General features: G+C 54.7%; 1 protein-coding gene across 1 annotated transcript in view; it reads right to left on the bottom strand.

Moving 5' to 3' along the window:
• Positions 1-15,544, bottom strand: part of Col16a1 (collagen type XVI alpha 1 chain) — a 55,852-nt gene that overhangs the window by 17,083 nt on the left and 23,225 nt on the right. Inside the window, exons 39-53 of the mRNA XM_051171632.1 lie at positions 13,137-13,181; positions 13,021-13,047; positions 12,343-12,396; positions 12,089-12,136; positions 11,923-11,976; positions 8,019-8,072; positions 7,782-7,814; positions 5,666-5,782; positions 4,832-4,870; positions 4,645-4,731; positions 3,859-3,903; positions 2,965-3,009; positions 1,235-1,288; positions 637-690; positions 71-124 (exon numbers count right to left, since the gene is read on the bottom strand). Coding sequence (XP_051027589.1) covers positions 71-124; positions 637-690; positions 1,235-1,288; positions 2,965-3,009; positions 3,859-3,903; positions 4,645-4,731; positions 4,832-4,870; positions 5,666-5,782; positions 7,782-7,814; positions 8,019-8,072; positions 11,923-11,976; positions 12,089-12,136; positions 12,343-12,396; positions 13,021-13,047; positions 13,137-13,181 — 810 coding nt within the window. The remainder of the gene's footprint in view (positions 1-70; positions 125-636; positions 691-1,234; positions 1,289-2,964; positions 3,010-3,858; positions 3,904-4,644; positions 4,732-4,831; positions 4,871-5,665; positions 5,783-7,781; positions 7,815-8,018; positions 8,073-11,922; positions 11,977-12,088; positions 12,137-12,342; positions 12,397-13,020; positions 13,048-13,136; positions 13,182-15,544) is intronic.

The raw sequence follows: 15,544 nt of genomic DNA, 5'->3' as shown, positions 1-15,544 counted from the left end.
GGTGGTGGGGGGCACCCTGTTTGAAGCCCTTTCTCTCACCCTCACATGCTGCACCCATGCTGCAACTTACCGACTCCCCCTTCTCTCCCGCAGGGCCAGTGTATCCTCGCTCTCCCTTGATGCCCTGACAAGCGATAGCAGAATTAGCTCTGTGGCCCTGCCTATGGTGCTTATGCAAGGGGTGGGGCTGCAGCTGGCACCCAGACTGGCACTTGAAGGCTGAGGGCACCAAGGTGGGGCACTAGAGGGAAGAGCTAGTAGCCAGTAGCCAGTGGGGCCTCCTACCCATCACTGTGGCCCACGCTGGAAAGTGGGACACACCCACTTTGAAGGGCACCTGGGCAAGGGTTGGCACCTCTCAGGTGTCTCCCTCACTCTCCCAGAACCCTTCGGGAAGCAAATCTCAGTTCTTTCTGAGATTGGTACTCATAATGGGTTCTGAGAGTGTCCCTTTTCTTCCTCCATCACAATGGCGGAGCCACACCTTATTACCCAAGGGGTCAAAGTGGAGTTGAGGGGGGTCTATATGGATGGCATAGAAAAGGAGGAACCCAGTTGAGGGACACCTTGCCTGGTCCTGTTCTCACTAGCAGCCTGTACCTCTAGTACCCCTAGCACCAGAGCCCTCTTACTTACAGGCAGTCCTGGGGGGCCCATGGTACCTGGGTAGCCAGGTTGTCCTGGAGGACCCTACAAAGAGAGGCAGAGCTGATGATGGGCCAGCTCTCAGCATTTCTGTTTCCTCTTCCCTGTGTGAGAGTGACCCAAGCCTGAACACCTGACACTACTACCCAGCAAGTGCCTACCCACTTGGGTACAGCTATCACTCTAGGCCATTTCCCAAGCCAGCCCTAGGCTCAACAGAGGGATCAGAGCAGGAAAGAAGGCTCAGAGTGAGGTGGGCAGGACCAGATATACAGGAAGGGTGCACAAATGCTGTGAGCTGAGGGAAGAAGAGGGTCCCCGACAGTGCTATATAGGAGCCGGAGCTGTATGTGCTCCCAGGGTGTAGGGTACATGGACACCCAGGCCCTTCTAGATAAGGGATGAGTGGCTGAAGATAGAAGAAGAAGCAGCAGCAGCAGCAGCAAAAGAAGAAGAAGAAGAAGAAGAAGAAGAAGAAGAAGAAGAAGAAGAAGAAGAAGAAGAAAGATGAAGAAGCCATCTCCCCATCTTCCACTCAGTGGCTGCCCCCTCAGCCAGCTCCGCGGGGCTCCTCCGGCATCTTTCTTACCTGTTCTCCCTTTTCTCCAGTCAGGCCCCTGAGGCCACGCTCTCCTTGAAGGCCCTTAGAAAGAGAGATCATGAGACACTTTAGAGGAGGCTAATCCCTACCTAGCCCAGACTCTTGCCTGCCCCGTGCCTGCCTCTTTCCACACTGGACAAAGGTCACAAGTGGCAACCCAGTGTCTCTGGCAAAGTGACTGTATTGGGTGTGCTTTGGGAGGGTAAATGAGTAAATTTGAATGTATGGGTGCCTTTCAGCACCACAGCTTCCAGGCAGGCAGCAGCAGAGACACCTGCCTCTAAGTGAGTGACTCTTACTGCTGTGCCCTCTTGTGGAGGCTGCCTGGGAGGTGTGCGCCTTATGAGGGAAGGTTGTCAGGATAGGTGCCCCCCCCCACACAAATGATATTCTTAGAGTCTCACCAAATCCCTAGATCTTACCTGTCCCAGTTCCCACCCAAGCCCCAAAGCACCATCTATAGGGACAGGCACAAGAGGGCTCTCTCCAGAGCAATCTCATGGCACTCGGTAACACTAACACGGAACTGGCCATCAGTGTCAATCAAACTGCCTCATTCCTCACCCTGACCATCACAGTTCCAACTCACCATTGAAAACATCTTTTCTGCCCCCTTCTCCCCTGTGCCCTCTAGAAATAGCACCCAAACCTCTTCATGACACAAGACAGATGGCTAGACAGACAGATGGCCCCTTCACCCAAGCAAGCAGAAACGGACATGGCCCGGTTGGGGATGAAGACGTGGGGTCCAGATGGAAATGTGACAAGGAGGGACGCTGGCCCCTGGCCTCCACCACCAGCCCCGAGAACATGAATCCAACAAACAAGAGGTTTAGCTTCCATGACCCAGGAGAGAGCAACAGCGAGGTTTGGAGCTGAGGTGGGAGGTTGGGGGGGCGGGGGAAGAGGTTTACAATTTAAACACACCTGTGACAAGGACAATGACAAGGCAGAGCAATTAACGACACCTGGCAGAAGGATGAGCCCAAGGCCCTGGGCACAGAGGGGCAGGGCCCTAACACCACAGACCCAACCAGCCTTGGAGCAAGCTGGGCCTGGAGCCAAAGAAGAAGAGGCTTCCTCTAGCCTCGGGGAAGGGTGCACGCAGGGCTGCCTGTAAATCTCCAGGGCGCCTCTGGACAGTCCTACCGGGCAGCAGGGCAGCCAACCTGTGCCAGCCTGCAGTGTGAAGCCCTAAAGCTTTGGCATCTCTGTTGGGCACAAAGCCAGGTGCCTGGCAGCGCCCCAAGAACTACTTTCAGCAAATCTTCAGTCCACATGGCCAGCCGTGGTGGGAAGCAGGAGGGAGGCAGGAGGGAGACTGGAAAGAGAAAGGGGGCTTGGGCTCCTTCCTTAGAGGCACCAACTTCCAGTAAGAAGGTTAAAAGAAGCCTGGGGGACATGCGGGGAGTGGTGTGTGGGCTTGGATGGGAAGAGAAGTGGAAATAGAGGGAGATGAAAGTGAGGAGATGGGAGAAAGGATGCTGGAGGAGAGGCCGAGGGAGCACGGAAAGAAATCAGAGACTGGGACGGTGGTCTCCAAGCCGCTGGGACTTAGGGGAACCTGTGTCGTTAGCTACCGTGCCTGCAGGGGACACTGAACAGGACGCCAGAACACGGAGGTGGGGGGGGGGGGATGGCGTGACAGGACAGGCGGGGGGGGGGGGACACAAGCTGAAGCCACAGAGACCTGGCTGGCGGTGGTGCTAGATTCTTACAGGTAATCCGGGGGAGCCAACAGCACCAGGAAAACCTGGGGGGCCCTGGTGGGAGAAACAGGCAGGTCACATCTCACTAGAACAGTCACCCTGGGGTAGCCTGGAGGCAGTCTGTAGTTGGGAGTTTTGCAGGGGAGGTGGTTCTGGAGTTTTCCAAGGTTGCTGAAAAGGAGTCTTAGCAGAAGGTATCGCTGGATGGGATCCTTCAGAGGCAGAGATACCAGCAGCCTCTCTAGCCGGAAAGCCCTTCCCAGGGCTCCCCAAGTCAGTCTTTGGTGGAGTGCAAAGTTTGTTCATTTTGGTTCCGTCGCCCACCTCACCCCCACCCCTGCCACCTGACCACCGAAGTCCCCTGGGAGAGTAGTTCCAAGGCCTCTATGGGCCATTTTTTTTTTCCTCCAAAGAACGCATTGCCAGCACTTCCCACTTTTCTAGCCATGTCTTTCCTGCTTTATCAACATCCCTGAGGATTCTGGGTAACAACACCTGGCCTGGTCTTTGCAGACTTCCCAAGAGATGGCTCCATAGAGCCATGGAGGGCAACCATCCCAGACTCTTGTAGGAACTACTGTTAAGGTGAGCAAAGAAAGAGATCCGGCTGGGGAGCCATACACCACGCTAGCTGTAAGCTACCTGGGCCCTCTAGTGTGGCACTAAATGCAGCAGGTAAGAAAAGGGGCCCAAATACATGGCCTGACCCGAGGGCCTTCCCGAAGTGGGTCCACAGGCAGGGCCAGAGCAGGGTGTTTCAGGGCATTCCAAGTGAGAGACCACAGTCGCAAAAGATGCTCTCATGAGAGAAAAGAAAGGGCAAAGGGTGTTCCTGCCTGCCCACAGAATGGTGTGTGGATTGGGACTTTCTGAGATCTGCTCAGACAGACCAGAGATACTTACAACAGGGCCTGGATGACCTGGAGAGCCCCTCATACCGGGTGGACCCTGCAGAAAAAACCAAAGCAACTAGATGAAGAAGGCCACCCCCCCTACAACAACTGGTGCTGTGGCGCCTTCCTCCAGCTCCCCGCAGCTGCAGACAGGAGAGGGCCACGGATGTCAAAGCAGAACCATTTAGCTGATTCTAAAATGGCCTTTCATTCAGTTCATTCAGTCATCCAACAAACATTTATTGAGCAGCTATTATGTGCCGGGCACAAGCCCAGGGGCTGGAAACACAGCCATAAACAAAACATTAAAATCTCTGCCTCACGGCACTTATGTCCTAGAGTTGAGGTGAACGGTAACAAATAGAACGCAGCTGGCACATAGCTGGTCCTCAGTCCATACCTGTGGAATGTTCCTGAAGGAAGCAGAGGCACAGAATGTTGCATGGTGGTGAGTACAATGAAGGCAAAAGAGCCTGGGGAGGGAGTGCATGGGATGGGGGGGGGGGAGCTTCCGTATTAGAAAGGCTGACGCATGGAGGCCTCACTGAGAAGCTAACATGTGACCTGATTGCTAAGTGGGGAGGCAAGCCTGGAGAAGCTGGGGAGGGGGTGTTGGGGGGTTAGGGGGTTGGGGGGGGCGGTGCCAGGAGAGGAAGCAGCCAGGAACCAGAGTGCCTAGGGAGGCCAAGGAGGGGAGGGACTCCAGGCTATGGGAAACCCTGAGGAGCAAGGCGGGTGCTCCAGATAGATGAGGACCCCTGTGTCTTTGAGACCCCCACCTGGATAAGGGACTTACCTCTACTCCTCTTTGGCCTGGCAGTCCTGGAGGACCAGGCAGGCCAGGGCTCCCAGGGCAGCCCGGTCCTCCCTCACTGTTGTCTCCCTGGGGTGGGGAGTAGACACAGCGGGAGTGATTATAAGGGATGGAAGGGGACAGGGACAGGGCAGGAGGGACAGACGAAGGGAAGCAAGAGTTTACTCACCCTGGCCTCATCTCTTGGGCGCTCCCTCCCTGTGAAGCACTGTGGCAGAAAAGAGAGGCTCTGTTACATAAGCTGGTCAGGAGGCCTGAGGCATGTACACGCTACCACACCAGGCTTGCCAGCTATCCTGGCCAGGTACCTACCAGATGGAGATGGCAGGGCCAGAACCAGAGAGCCCTCCTGTGCCAGGGAGCCCTCCTGCACCAGGGAGCCCTCCTGCACCTGGGAGCCCTCCTGCACCAGGGAGCCCTCCTGCACCAGGGAGCCCTCCTGCACCTGGGAGCCCTCCTGCACCTGGGAACCCTTCTGTGTCAGGGAGCCCTCCTGCACCAGGGAGCCCTCCTGCACCTGGGAACCCTTCTGTGTCAGGGAGCCCTCCTGCACCAGGGAGCCCTCCTGCACCTGGGAACCCTTCTGTGTCAGGGAGCCCTCCTGCACCAGGGAGCCCTTCTGCACCTGGGAACCCTTCTGTGTCAGGGAGCCCTCTTGCACCTGGGAGCCCTTCTGCACCTGGGGGCCCTCCTGCACCTGGGAGCCCTCCTGCACCTGGGAACCCTCCTGCACCTGGGAGCCCTCCTGCACCTGGGAACCCTCCTGCACCTGGGAGCCCTCCTGCACCTGGGAGCCCTCCTGCACCTGGGAACCCTTCTGTGTCAGGAAGCCCTCCTGCACCAGGGAGCCCTCCTCCACCTGGGAGCCCTCCTGCTCATGGGAACCCTCCTGTGTCAGGGAACCCTCCTGCACCTGGGAGCCCTCCTGCACCTGGGAGCCCTCCTGCACCAGGGAATCCCCCCCGCCCCCCCCAGCACCAGTCTGCCTCTGTCCAGTGCCTACCCTGGTACAGTTGTCGAGGCCTGGCACGCCAGGGATACCCTGTTCTCCCCTATCCACTTTTTCCGGGAGGAAGGCTGTCTGGGCCATCTGGCCCTGGGCACAGTCTCCACAGATGCTCTGTTGAGAGAAATGGGAAGGTCAGAGGGACCTGGGTCAGAGATGGGTAGGAAGAGCTTCCTGGGGGGAATTCCCTCATAGAATCCAGGGCCTGGGCACCCTGCCCAGCAGTCCTTCACCCTCACCCTCTCCCTCCCCAGCCACACCCCTGCAGCAGCTTTGCTCTGTCCTCAGGGGACCCAATCCCAGCAATTGGCTCTGAGTTTCCTCCAGGAAGAGAGGCTCAGGTAGGGCCAAGCCAGAGTGCTTTCCAGACAGGCGCGTGGGAGGAGGTGGAGGGACCCGCAGAGGGACCATCTGTCCCGGCTGTTCCTGCAACCTGCACCCGCAGCGAGGACAAGCCCCAAGGATCCAGGATGAAAAGGTTGGCTCCCAGGGCTAGCCCCTCTGCCTGGGGATGCCAGGAGACGGCCTCGTGGGGAGCAGGCCCTCGGCGGACACTCCTGGGGCAGGCCTGCGGCTCACCGACTGTCAGAGGCTCCCCTGGTCCCTGGGCCTGAACTGTCCTTCCAGGAAAGGTTTCCTCTGTCTCACTCAGGCTTTGTCTTTCTTTGGTCACAGACTCTCTGAGAGACTGACAGAAGCTAAGGGTTCTCTCCATCAGAACTAGGGAAGCTAGCCTCTTGTTCCAAGGTCCTTGGGAGCTTGGAGCCTCCCTGTCACCAGGCATGGCAAATGGGACCTGAGGCAGGAGCCCCAATGCTCACCATTCAGAGCAACACTCAAGGATAATGACCATTTATTTCCTCAGCACCCATAAGGACACGGACTCACTGAGAGGCTGTGTATGATATGAGCACTGTGGAGATAAGAAAACTGGTATTCAAAAAAGGTGGTGTGATCTGTCCAGATGAGCTGGGATTGGTCCCTGTTTGTCTGTGTGAAGTCACCACTTTCTCTGCCCTGTGGACACGGTGACTGCTGGGACTCCCGGCAGCCTCTCCTGGCTGCCGTTTGACTCTATTCCAGGCCTGAGTTCAGTTCCTGTGCGAGCCCCTTTGTGGGGTGCTTGATTACAGAGCCAGCATGTGAGGTGCTAGAAGTGTGTCCCGTCTGGGGTTGGAGTCACACAATCACTGCCTGGGCGGTAGAGGTGGGGACAGGACCTGGGGAGGACTCAGGCTCTACTAAGGCTAGGAGAGAAGAGCTGGGGTCTCTCAGAGGCACAACCTCACCGTGATGCAGCTCATGGCTGCTGCCAGGTTATCTTGACTACCTCCACCAGCTGTTTCTGGAAACATCTGTGGCTCAGAGAGGGGCAGGGCAGGCGGCCCTCGTACTGCACCATAACACTGACTAGCTAGAGGGTAGCTAGAGGAGGAGGGATGGGAAAGGGCATCCTGAGGATACTGAGCTCTTGGAGAGAGGTCCCAGAACTTGAAGTCAGCCTACAGGGATGACCCAACTGGACTGTCATTTCTGGAGGTGACTGAGCAGGGGGCAGGGAGTGGGCTATAGGAAGCTTGGTTTCCAGGGGACCCTGAGAGCTTGGTCAGCCAGACCAGGCTATAGCCCTTTGGTAGGACTGCAGGCCGACTCTTCCTCCACAATTGCTTTTTTAAGTGTCTCTCCCTGCCCACCACCCCTGTACTCCCCCTCCACTGAATTATTTTCAAAGTGACACCCACCCAGCCCCTTACAGTTGCACTGTCACCTTCTGCACTCTGCCCTGCCTTGGCATGACCCAGGCGACCCAGGTGCTATGGTGCTTCATTGCCATCTGATGGGGGCCTGATTTCAGGCTGGGTTCTGTCACCAAGCACGCTCCTGGTGGGGGCCTTCCGCACCATTCCTTTAAGCACTCGTTCAGCAAATGTTGCCTAGAGGCACAGCCCCAGCCAGGCCCTCCTTCACAGCTGCTTACCAGGCCCTTCCCCCACCAGCAGGGAACCAGCAGGCTCAACCTCCTGCTATTTCGTTAGGTGGCAGGCAACTGAGCACCTGCTGTGAGACTCCCCTTTGGCAGCACCTGTCGGCGCCTCTCTCTGTGCCCTCTTACCTTGAGGATGTGCTGCTCGATGGGCAAGGATCCCTACAAGAAACAGATGTAAGTCCTCGCTGGCCGGGATGGGGAGCTTATACAGCCCAGTGGAGCATCCAGCTTCAAGATCATCGGGATGGAAGGAGGACGCCCCCCTCCCCCTGATACCCCCAGAGCTCAAGGGGTTGCATGGCCAGCTCATCCCCCGGGAAGGACAGGAAGGACGATGGCCAGTGTGTCCTGGCTGATACCCACCAGCTCGGCAGTGAGCCCAGGCTGTCCTGGCAAGCCATTGTGTCCAGGCACTCCCTGAAGCAGAAAAGAAAGGGGAGATCAGACGCCTCTCCTAGCCTAGTGCTCTCCATGCACTGGCTCACAGCCCTGCCACCTGTCACCCGCTCCTGTATGGGTGGGAACCCTGACCACCTGGCCACTTTAGCTTGAAGGCCTCACACAGTTGGGGGCTGTGGGAGCCAAGGAGTCACAGAGGGGTGGTCTGCACTCTTGCGCAGCAGTTCAGAGGTTGGGCAGAGGGTCTTCTATAGGGAAACTGCTATGGTCTGTCCTGTCACCTTCCTATATTTTCTCATTAATCATCATCATAGTTTCCTGGAGGTAACAAACATTTTATTGGGAGACAGAGATGAGACTGGGAGTGAGGACCACTTGCCTCCCAACATCCATTTCATCTGCTAATTGTGCCTCATCCCTTGAAAGATGTCCCTGGAGCATCGGATGCTTGCCAATCAGACCCTCTGGGTGCAAGTCACCACCTGAGGAACTTTTGGAAGAGTGTAAATCCGACTCTGTGCCTCAGTTTCCTTCTCTGTAAAACAGCCACCATGTGTGGCTTTCAAGGAGGTCATGCTGCGAGGCACACAGCACAGAGCCCCCATGTAGGATGTACCCGGATACTCCCGTTAAGAGTTTGCCACCCAGACTCTGGCTTTCTTGCATATTCACAATGCACATTTGCATATTAAATACTCTGCTGAGGAAGGGAGGATGTTCCATTTGGAATCCCCAGCATCCCACAAGGAGGAGGGTGCACATTAAATATGTGTTGAATGAACGCATCACAGCCTGCTCCTCCCCAGTACAGGTACAGGATTTCCTGGGCCTGCTGTGAGATCAGGCTTCCCTTCAAGACCCAGCTCCATGCACTAGGACAGGTCAGCTACCGCTGAGTCGTCCCATCCTATGTAAAGCAGGCTATCCTACTCCCAGGTAACCACCAGCCCCCTCTAGTACCCACCAGTGCCTAGCACATGGGTAGTGCAGCCAGGATGACCTCATCACACTCACTAGGTAGCTGAGAATGGTCTTGAATTTCTGATCCCTCTACTACCTAAAGGCTGGACTCACAGGCGTGTGCCACCTCACCCAGTTTATGGGGTGGTGGGGATCTAACCCAGGACTCTTGAATGTTAGGCAAGCACCCTACCAACGGAGCCACACCCCAGCCCTGTTATCCACTGTTCCACTCACTAGTGCTATGTTAGTTCAAGCCTGAGAGTGATTCTTATTCTGATAGAATCATTTACCCGTGTTCTCCCAAGCTTGACTACCACCTATCACTTATAAAAATCTTGGGCACATTTCTTAGCCTCGGTGTACACAGGCATTGGAATGATTCAGCCTTGGGCAAATAAATGTCGTCCACCTCAGAGCCCATCTCTCTGCACAGAGAAGTCTGGCACAGGTGCCTGTTTGTGGAAGCCTCAGGTTGGTCGCGGGCACTGGCACTGGATTCGACTCTGGGTCTTGGGAGTCCGCTGAGCACTCTCCCCCCCACCCGCCGCCCAGTGTGGCTTGGCACTGCTCACACTACCCTAGCTCTCCCTGGCTAATGGGTAACTTTGAGGTGACTCAGCCTCCCTCGGCAAACTCCATGCCCCCTGCTGACAGAGCACTGAGTGCTGCCACTGCACTGGAAGCTTGGACACTTTCATCAAGTGCAAAGACTGCCAAGTGTGTGGTGTGGGCTCTGGTTCCTGGTGAGCGAACCCCTGAGAACTGTCCTAAAAGGCAGAGGAAGGGAGGAGGAAGCACTCCACTCGGGGGAGCCCAGAGCTGGCTCTTTAATACCTGGCTGGGTGACATAGGGCAAGACACCTCAACTCTCAGAGCTTAAGCTGGCCAAGATGTGACACAGGGGCAGCACCATCTTCCTTCTGGGATTAACATAAGGCTCAAACAGGATAGGAGGATGGTTGTATAATAATAGTCGTAGTAAGCACTGTGGCGACAGCCAACGCCTCTGGGGCATTTATTGTGTGTTAGGAAAGATGTCACACACATTGTACACACAAGCTTATTTAATACCCACAAGAAGCCCAAGTAAGGTGGCTGCTATAATTACCTATATTTAATAGGTAAAGGTATGGAGAGACCATGAGGTTAAGAACTTGCCCAGCGTCACAGACCACATGGCAGAAAAGAGATTCATGCTGAAGCTGCCTGGCTCTGAGAATGAAATGTGACACAGATCTCGGCTCATCCTGAAATTCTCTCCTTACTACCTCTGGCCTCTGTGCTGTTTCCTGAGGACCTCGTGGGCATCCTCACTTCTAGACCTTTGCACCTGCTGCTCTCCCTGCTAGGAGTGCTTCTCTCTAGGGTACTCCTTTTCAGGGATACTCCTCCCCAAGGATGCTCCTCCTCAGGGATGCTCATCCCCAGGGGAGTGCTCCTTCTCAGGGATACTCCTCCCTAAGATGCTCCTCCTCCCCAGGGGTTGCTCCTTCTCAGGGATGCTTCTCTCCAAGGATACTCCTCCCCAGGGGGTGCTCCTTCTCAGGGATACTCTTCCCTAAGGATGCTCCTCTTCAGGGATGCTCATCCCCAGGGGAGTGCTCATTCTCAGGGATACTCCTCCTAAGATGCTCTTCCTCCCCAGGGGGTGCTCCTTCTCAGGGATGCTCCTCCCCAAGGATGCTCCTCCTCAAAGGTGTTCCTCCCCAGGTGTGCTCCTTCCCAGAGTGTGTTCTCACCTCAACAGGTTCACTTGCATTTTCTTTACATTTTGATTCTAATGTCATCTTTTATTTTATTTGCATGTGTGTACATGTTTATATGTATGTGCACATGTATGTGCAGATTTATGTGCGTGTTGAGACCAGATGTTAACATTGTGGGTCTTCCTTAGTTGTTCTCCACTTTATTTTTCTCTCTATCTTATTTTAATTTTCTTGTGTGTGCATGAGTGCATGTGTGCTGTGTGTGAGTGCATGTGTGCTCTGTGTGTATATGTGTGAGTATGTGCATGTGTGTGAGTGCATGTGTGTATGCATTTGCACTGGCACACAGTGCCCCAGCAAGCATGTGGATGTCAGAGGACAGCTGAGAATTTGGTCCTCTCTTTTCACCTTGTGGAATGGTGGCATGGAAGGGAGGCCAGCCAGCCGGCCTGCACGCGAGCACTTTTATCAGTGGAATCATTTCATCAGCTCTCCACCTTAATTTCTGAGTCAGGGTTTCTTGTTGAAACTGAAGCTCCCTAATTCAGTTAGACTGGCTGGCCAGGAAGACCCAGGCAGGGATCCTCCTGTCTCTGCCTGCCAAGCACGGGAAGTTGCAGGCACAGGCCACCATGTCTGGCTTTTTATGTGGGTGCTGGGAATCTGAATGCAGGTCTCTACACTTGTACAGAGAGCATTTTACTGACTAGGCCATCTTCCCAGCTCCCAATGTCACGTTTTCACAAATGTCTTCCCTGCTCTTTTTCCACTGTCCATCCCGTACCCAGCTCTCTAACATATCAAGTTGATATTTCCTGCTTGTTGCCTGTCTCTCTTGCAGGGATACTAATGCCTGGCCCACTGCTACACCCCAGAATCTAAAACCAAGCCTGGAGAAGATCACACAGGCAACAGTGCAATCTGAACCAGGGTAAAGCTCTCCCTCAAAGCCTGGGTTCCTGCCAGGCCTGGGCTTGAATCCTATTAGTGGGGTACTTGGGCTAAAACATAACAGGACATTCCTCAAAATGAGTCCACAAGCCTGGCCCAGGGATCTGCGAGCCCTCCACACCATGCTGGGAAGCGATAGCATGGAGAAACCCTGACAGATCTGTGAGAAGGGAAAATGTACTCAGGTCTAGCCTGGAAGGGACCCACAATAGCTTGGGCCTTGCCCCCCTCTCTTCTAGCCCTTTTACCTGTATTCCAGGCATTCCAGGGGGACCTGGTGGTCCGGGGACACCTGGGGGCCCCTGCGGAGAGAGAAGACAAAATCAGAGTTGGGGATGCCACCGTGGATGGCAGTAGTGCCAGGGTGGGAAAGCCGCGACAGGAGGCAAGACAAAGATGACAAGGCACACACACCTGCGGGCCCGGCTGCGAGGGGCTGCCCATCCAGAGTCCAGGAGCACCCTGGGTGGGAGTGGGGGGTCGCAAAAGAAGGGGACAGGTTATAGACGTCTACACCAAGCACAGAGCTGCATGGGAAGGGGGCTGGCTGGGACACAAAGCCTGGTAGGGCTCTTGCTCACTGGCATCAGGTGAGGCAAGGAGCCAAGCCTCTCCCTGAAGTGGGGAAGGCTGGGCAGGGCGAGGAAAGAATCTCTGAGCCCACTCACCGGCATGCCGGAGAAGATGGGCGGAGAAGGACAGGAACACTCTCCTGGTTCACCCTGGAAAGACAAGAAGCTTGGTCTAAGGTGGCAAAAGTCCTCTTGGAAACCTTATCTGGGAGGAGTGGCATAGGCTTTAGGGATGGAGAGATCTGGGTTAGCCTCCTATGTCAGGGTACCCACAGGCCTCCACCTCCTCGGCTGCCAAATGTGGCTAATAGTAACTTCAACTCCATAGACTACCAGGGGATGGGTAATGTACAGGATGCAGAGGTCATTTGGCTAAGTCACCATCAGCAGCTGCCCACATAGTATCACTGTATCCTACTCTCCAAAGCCCTGCCTGGTTCTGTACTCTTCTGCCTTGGTCCTTTGTCCCTCTGCCTTTCTCTCTTCTTGCCTCATCTTCTGACCCAGCCTCCGTGTGAAAGTATAGCTGTCCACTAAGGGGACCTTGGAGTTCTCTGGTCTCCTGAGATCATGGTTGAGTTCTCAGTCATCATCACCTACGTGAAGTCAGAGTGGTACCCACAGTCCCTGGAATCAGGAAGCGCGTGAACAGCAAGGTGGCCCCACCCATCCTCCATCCTCCATCCCGAATGGCTACTATGGAGCTATAGGACTGCAGGAGCCCATCCTAAAGAGCAGTGCCCCCCCCCCCCGCCCCAGGCCCTTGAGACTTACCTTCTCTCCACGAGATCCCTTTTCACCCTGCAGAGAGAAAACACAGAGAACTGAGTAGGTGGGAGCAGGAGGCAGGTCCAGCCTCAGAATCCTGCTGCCTGGGCCACTATACTCACCGGTGCTCCTGGAAGCCCAGTCTGTCCTCTCGGCCCAACTTGGCCCTGAAGAGAAAGAGCCCAGAGTCAGTAGGATTCGGCCTGTCTAGAGGAGAGAACCATAGGACAAATGGAGGCAGCCTCAGGCTCCCTGGGGCTCAGGTTCCAGAGGAGGCAGGAGGGAGGAAGGAGAGGAGGCAGGAGGAGAGGAGAGAGCAGGAGGGAGGAAGGAGAGGAGGCAGGAGGGAGGAAGGAGAGGAGGCAGGAGGGAGGAAGGAGAGGAGGCAGGAGGGAGGAAGGAGCGGAGGCAGGAGGGAGGAAGGAGAGGAGGCAGGAGGGAGGAAGGAGAGGAGGCAGGAGGCAGGAGGGAGGAAGGAGGAGGGAGGAAGGAGAGGAGGCAGGAGGGAGGAAGGAGCGGCTGTGGAAGCAGCGGGCACTGCACCTATCAGGGAACACCTACCCCCCTGCTGACCCCTGCAGGGCAGTGCTGTTTTGCTTTGCAAATTAGGAAACTGAGGCTTGAAGAACCTTCAGAGCCACAGGACCAAGCACAGAAACCTGGCCCAGAAAGCTGTGGACCCAGAATCCCCATTTTCTTTTTCTCTTTGCACACACGCACCCTATCTAAGTGACTCTGTGCGCTGAGCTGGGGGAATAGGGGTTCAGACCTTGTTTTATCAACTCTGAGACCTTATCACATGCCTAAAGTCACACAGCTAGTGAGTGTGACACAGCTGGTGAGTGTGACACGCAGATAGTGAGTGTGACATGCAGATAGATAGTGAGTATCACACATGGCTGGTGAATATGACACAGCTAATGAGTGTGATACATAACTGTTGGGTGTGACACACAGCTGGTGAGTGTGACACACAGCTGTTGAATGTGACACACAGATAGTGAGTGTGACACAGATAGTGAATGTGACAAACAGCTTGTGAGTGTGATACACAGAAAGTGAGTGTAACCTGATTATGATGAGCGTGACACACAGCTGTTGGGGGTGACCCACAGATGGTGAATGTGACAAGCAGCTGCTGAGTGTGACAAAGATAGTGAGTGTGACGCAGATAGCGAATGTGACAAATGGCTTGTGAGTGTGATACACAGATAGTGACTGTGGTGTGAATATGGCGAGTATGACACACAGTTGGTGAGTATGACACGCAGATAGTTGAGTGTGATACATAGTTGGTGAGTGACACAAGGTGAGTGTGACACACAGATACTAAGTATGACACATAGATAGTGAGTGTGATGCACAGTTGGTGAGTGACACACAGTGAGTGTGGGGAAGGATATAACGGGATGGGGTCTGTCAGTGCTTCTGATTAGGAACGCAGCTTAAGCAAACACACAGATGTGCTGAGGCCCCAGAGATCAGCCTCGCTGCACAGCAGACATCCCACGTCTGCCTTCCTGGGGGGTGCTCCACCTTTGCATTCAGGGCTCCAAGCCATCCTGGGACAAGCCTGCAACTCCACCTTTAACCCTGGAACTCTCTGAGACCAGCAGGGACCCTGACTGTCTACTTCTGCTGGGCAAAGCAGATTGGCCACATGGGCTTGGGCAAATCCGTGCCCCCACCCCCCAGGCTTTGGCACAGCACCAGGCAGAATCTATCAATGCTCTCCAAGCTCAAACAACAATTTCTCTAGAGAAAGGATAGGGAAAGGATAAGGCTCACAATCCTATTTTCAACATTACCAAAAGCTCAAGAAAAATTATACATTTGCCCACGGCCCAGCATGGTATGGGCTGGCTGGAAAGTGGTGTTTCTTTGATTTGGGCTAAAATTATCATCTTGTAGAATTCTAGTGGGTTCACGCGGAGTAAAAGCTGACTATTAGATAGGTCTTTGATGACTAAAATGAGAAAATGCACTTATTATTACTTAAGCTATGCAATTTGCTCAATAGACACGTCTCTTAAGCACAGGAGTCATTGTCTTGGGCAGCGCAGAATAGACCCTTCCCATCCCCACAGACACTCAGTGGATGGTCCCTATGTGCTCCAGGGTTGCGATAAGGGGTGGGCTTCGAGTTCCCAGTTCCACCCTCTACTCTCTGGCCTTTGCCCTCCTTGAGTACGGATATGAAAAATGACAGCAGCTCCCAGCCCATATTGGTGGCTCATACCTGTGATTCCAGCATTTAGAAAGCTAGGAAAGGGGGATTGCCAGTTCGGCACAAGGGCTGGAGAGATGGCTCAGGGGTTAAGAGCACTGTCTGCTCTTCCAGAGGTCCTGGAGTTCAATTCCCAGCAACCACATGGTGGCTCACAACCATCTATAATGTGATCTAATGCCCTCTTCTGGCCTGCAGGTGTACATGCAGATAGAGCATTCATATATATAAAATAAATAAATAAAATCTTTAAAAAAAAAAAAAAGAGTTCGGTACAAGCCTAGACTGCACAATGGAGTTCCA

Source organism: Acomys russatus, chromosome 29, assembly GCF_903995435.1.
Source record: "Acomys russatus chromosome 29, mAcoRus1.1, whole genome shotgun sequence".
NCBI lineage: Eukaryota > Metazoa > Chordata > Mammalia > Rodentia > Muridae > Acomys > Acomys russatus.
This window is presented reverse-complemented; position numbering and strand designations above follow the sequence as displayed.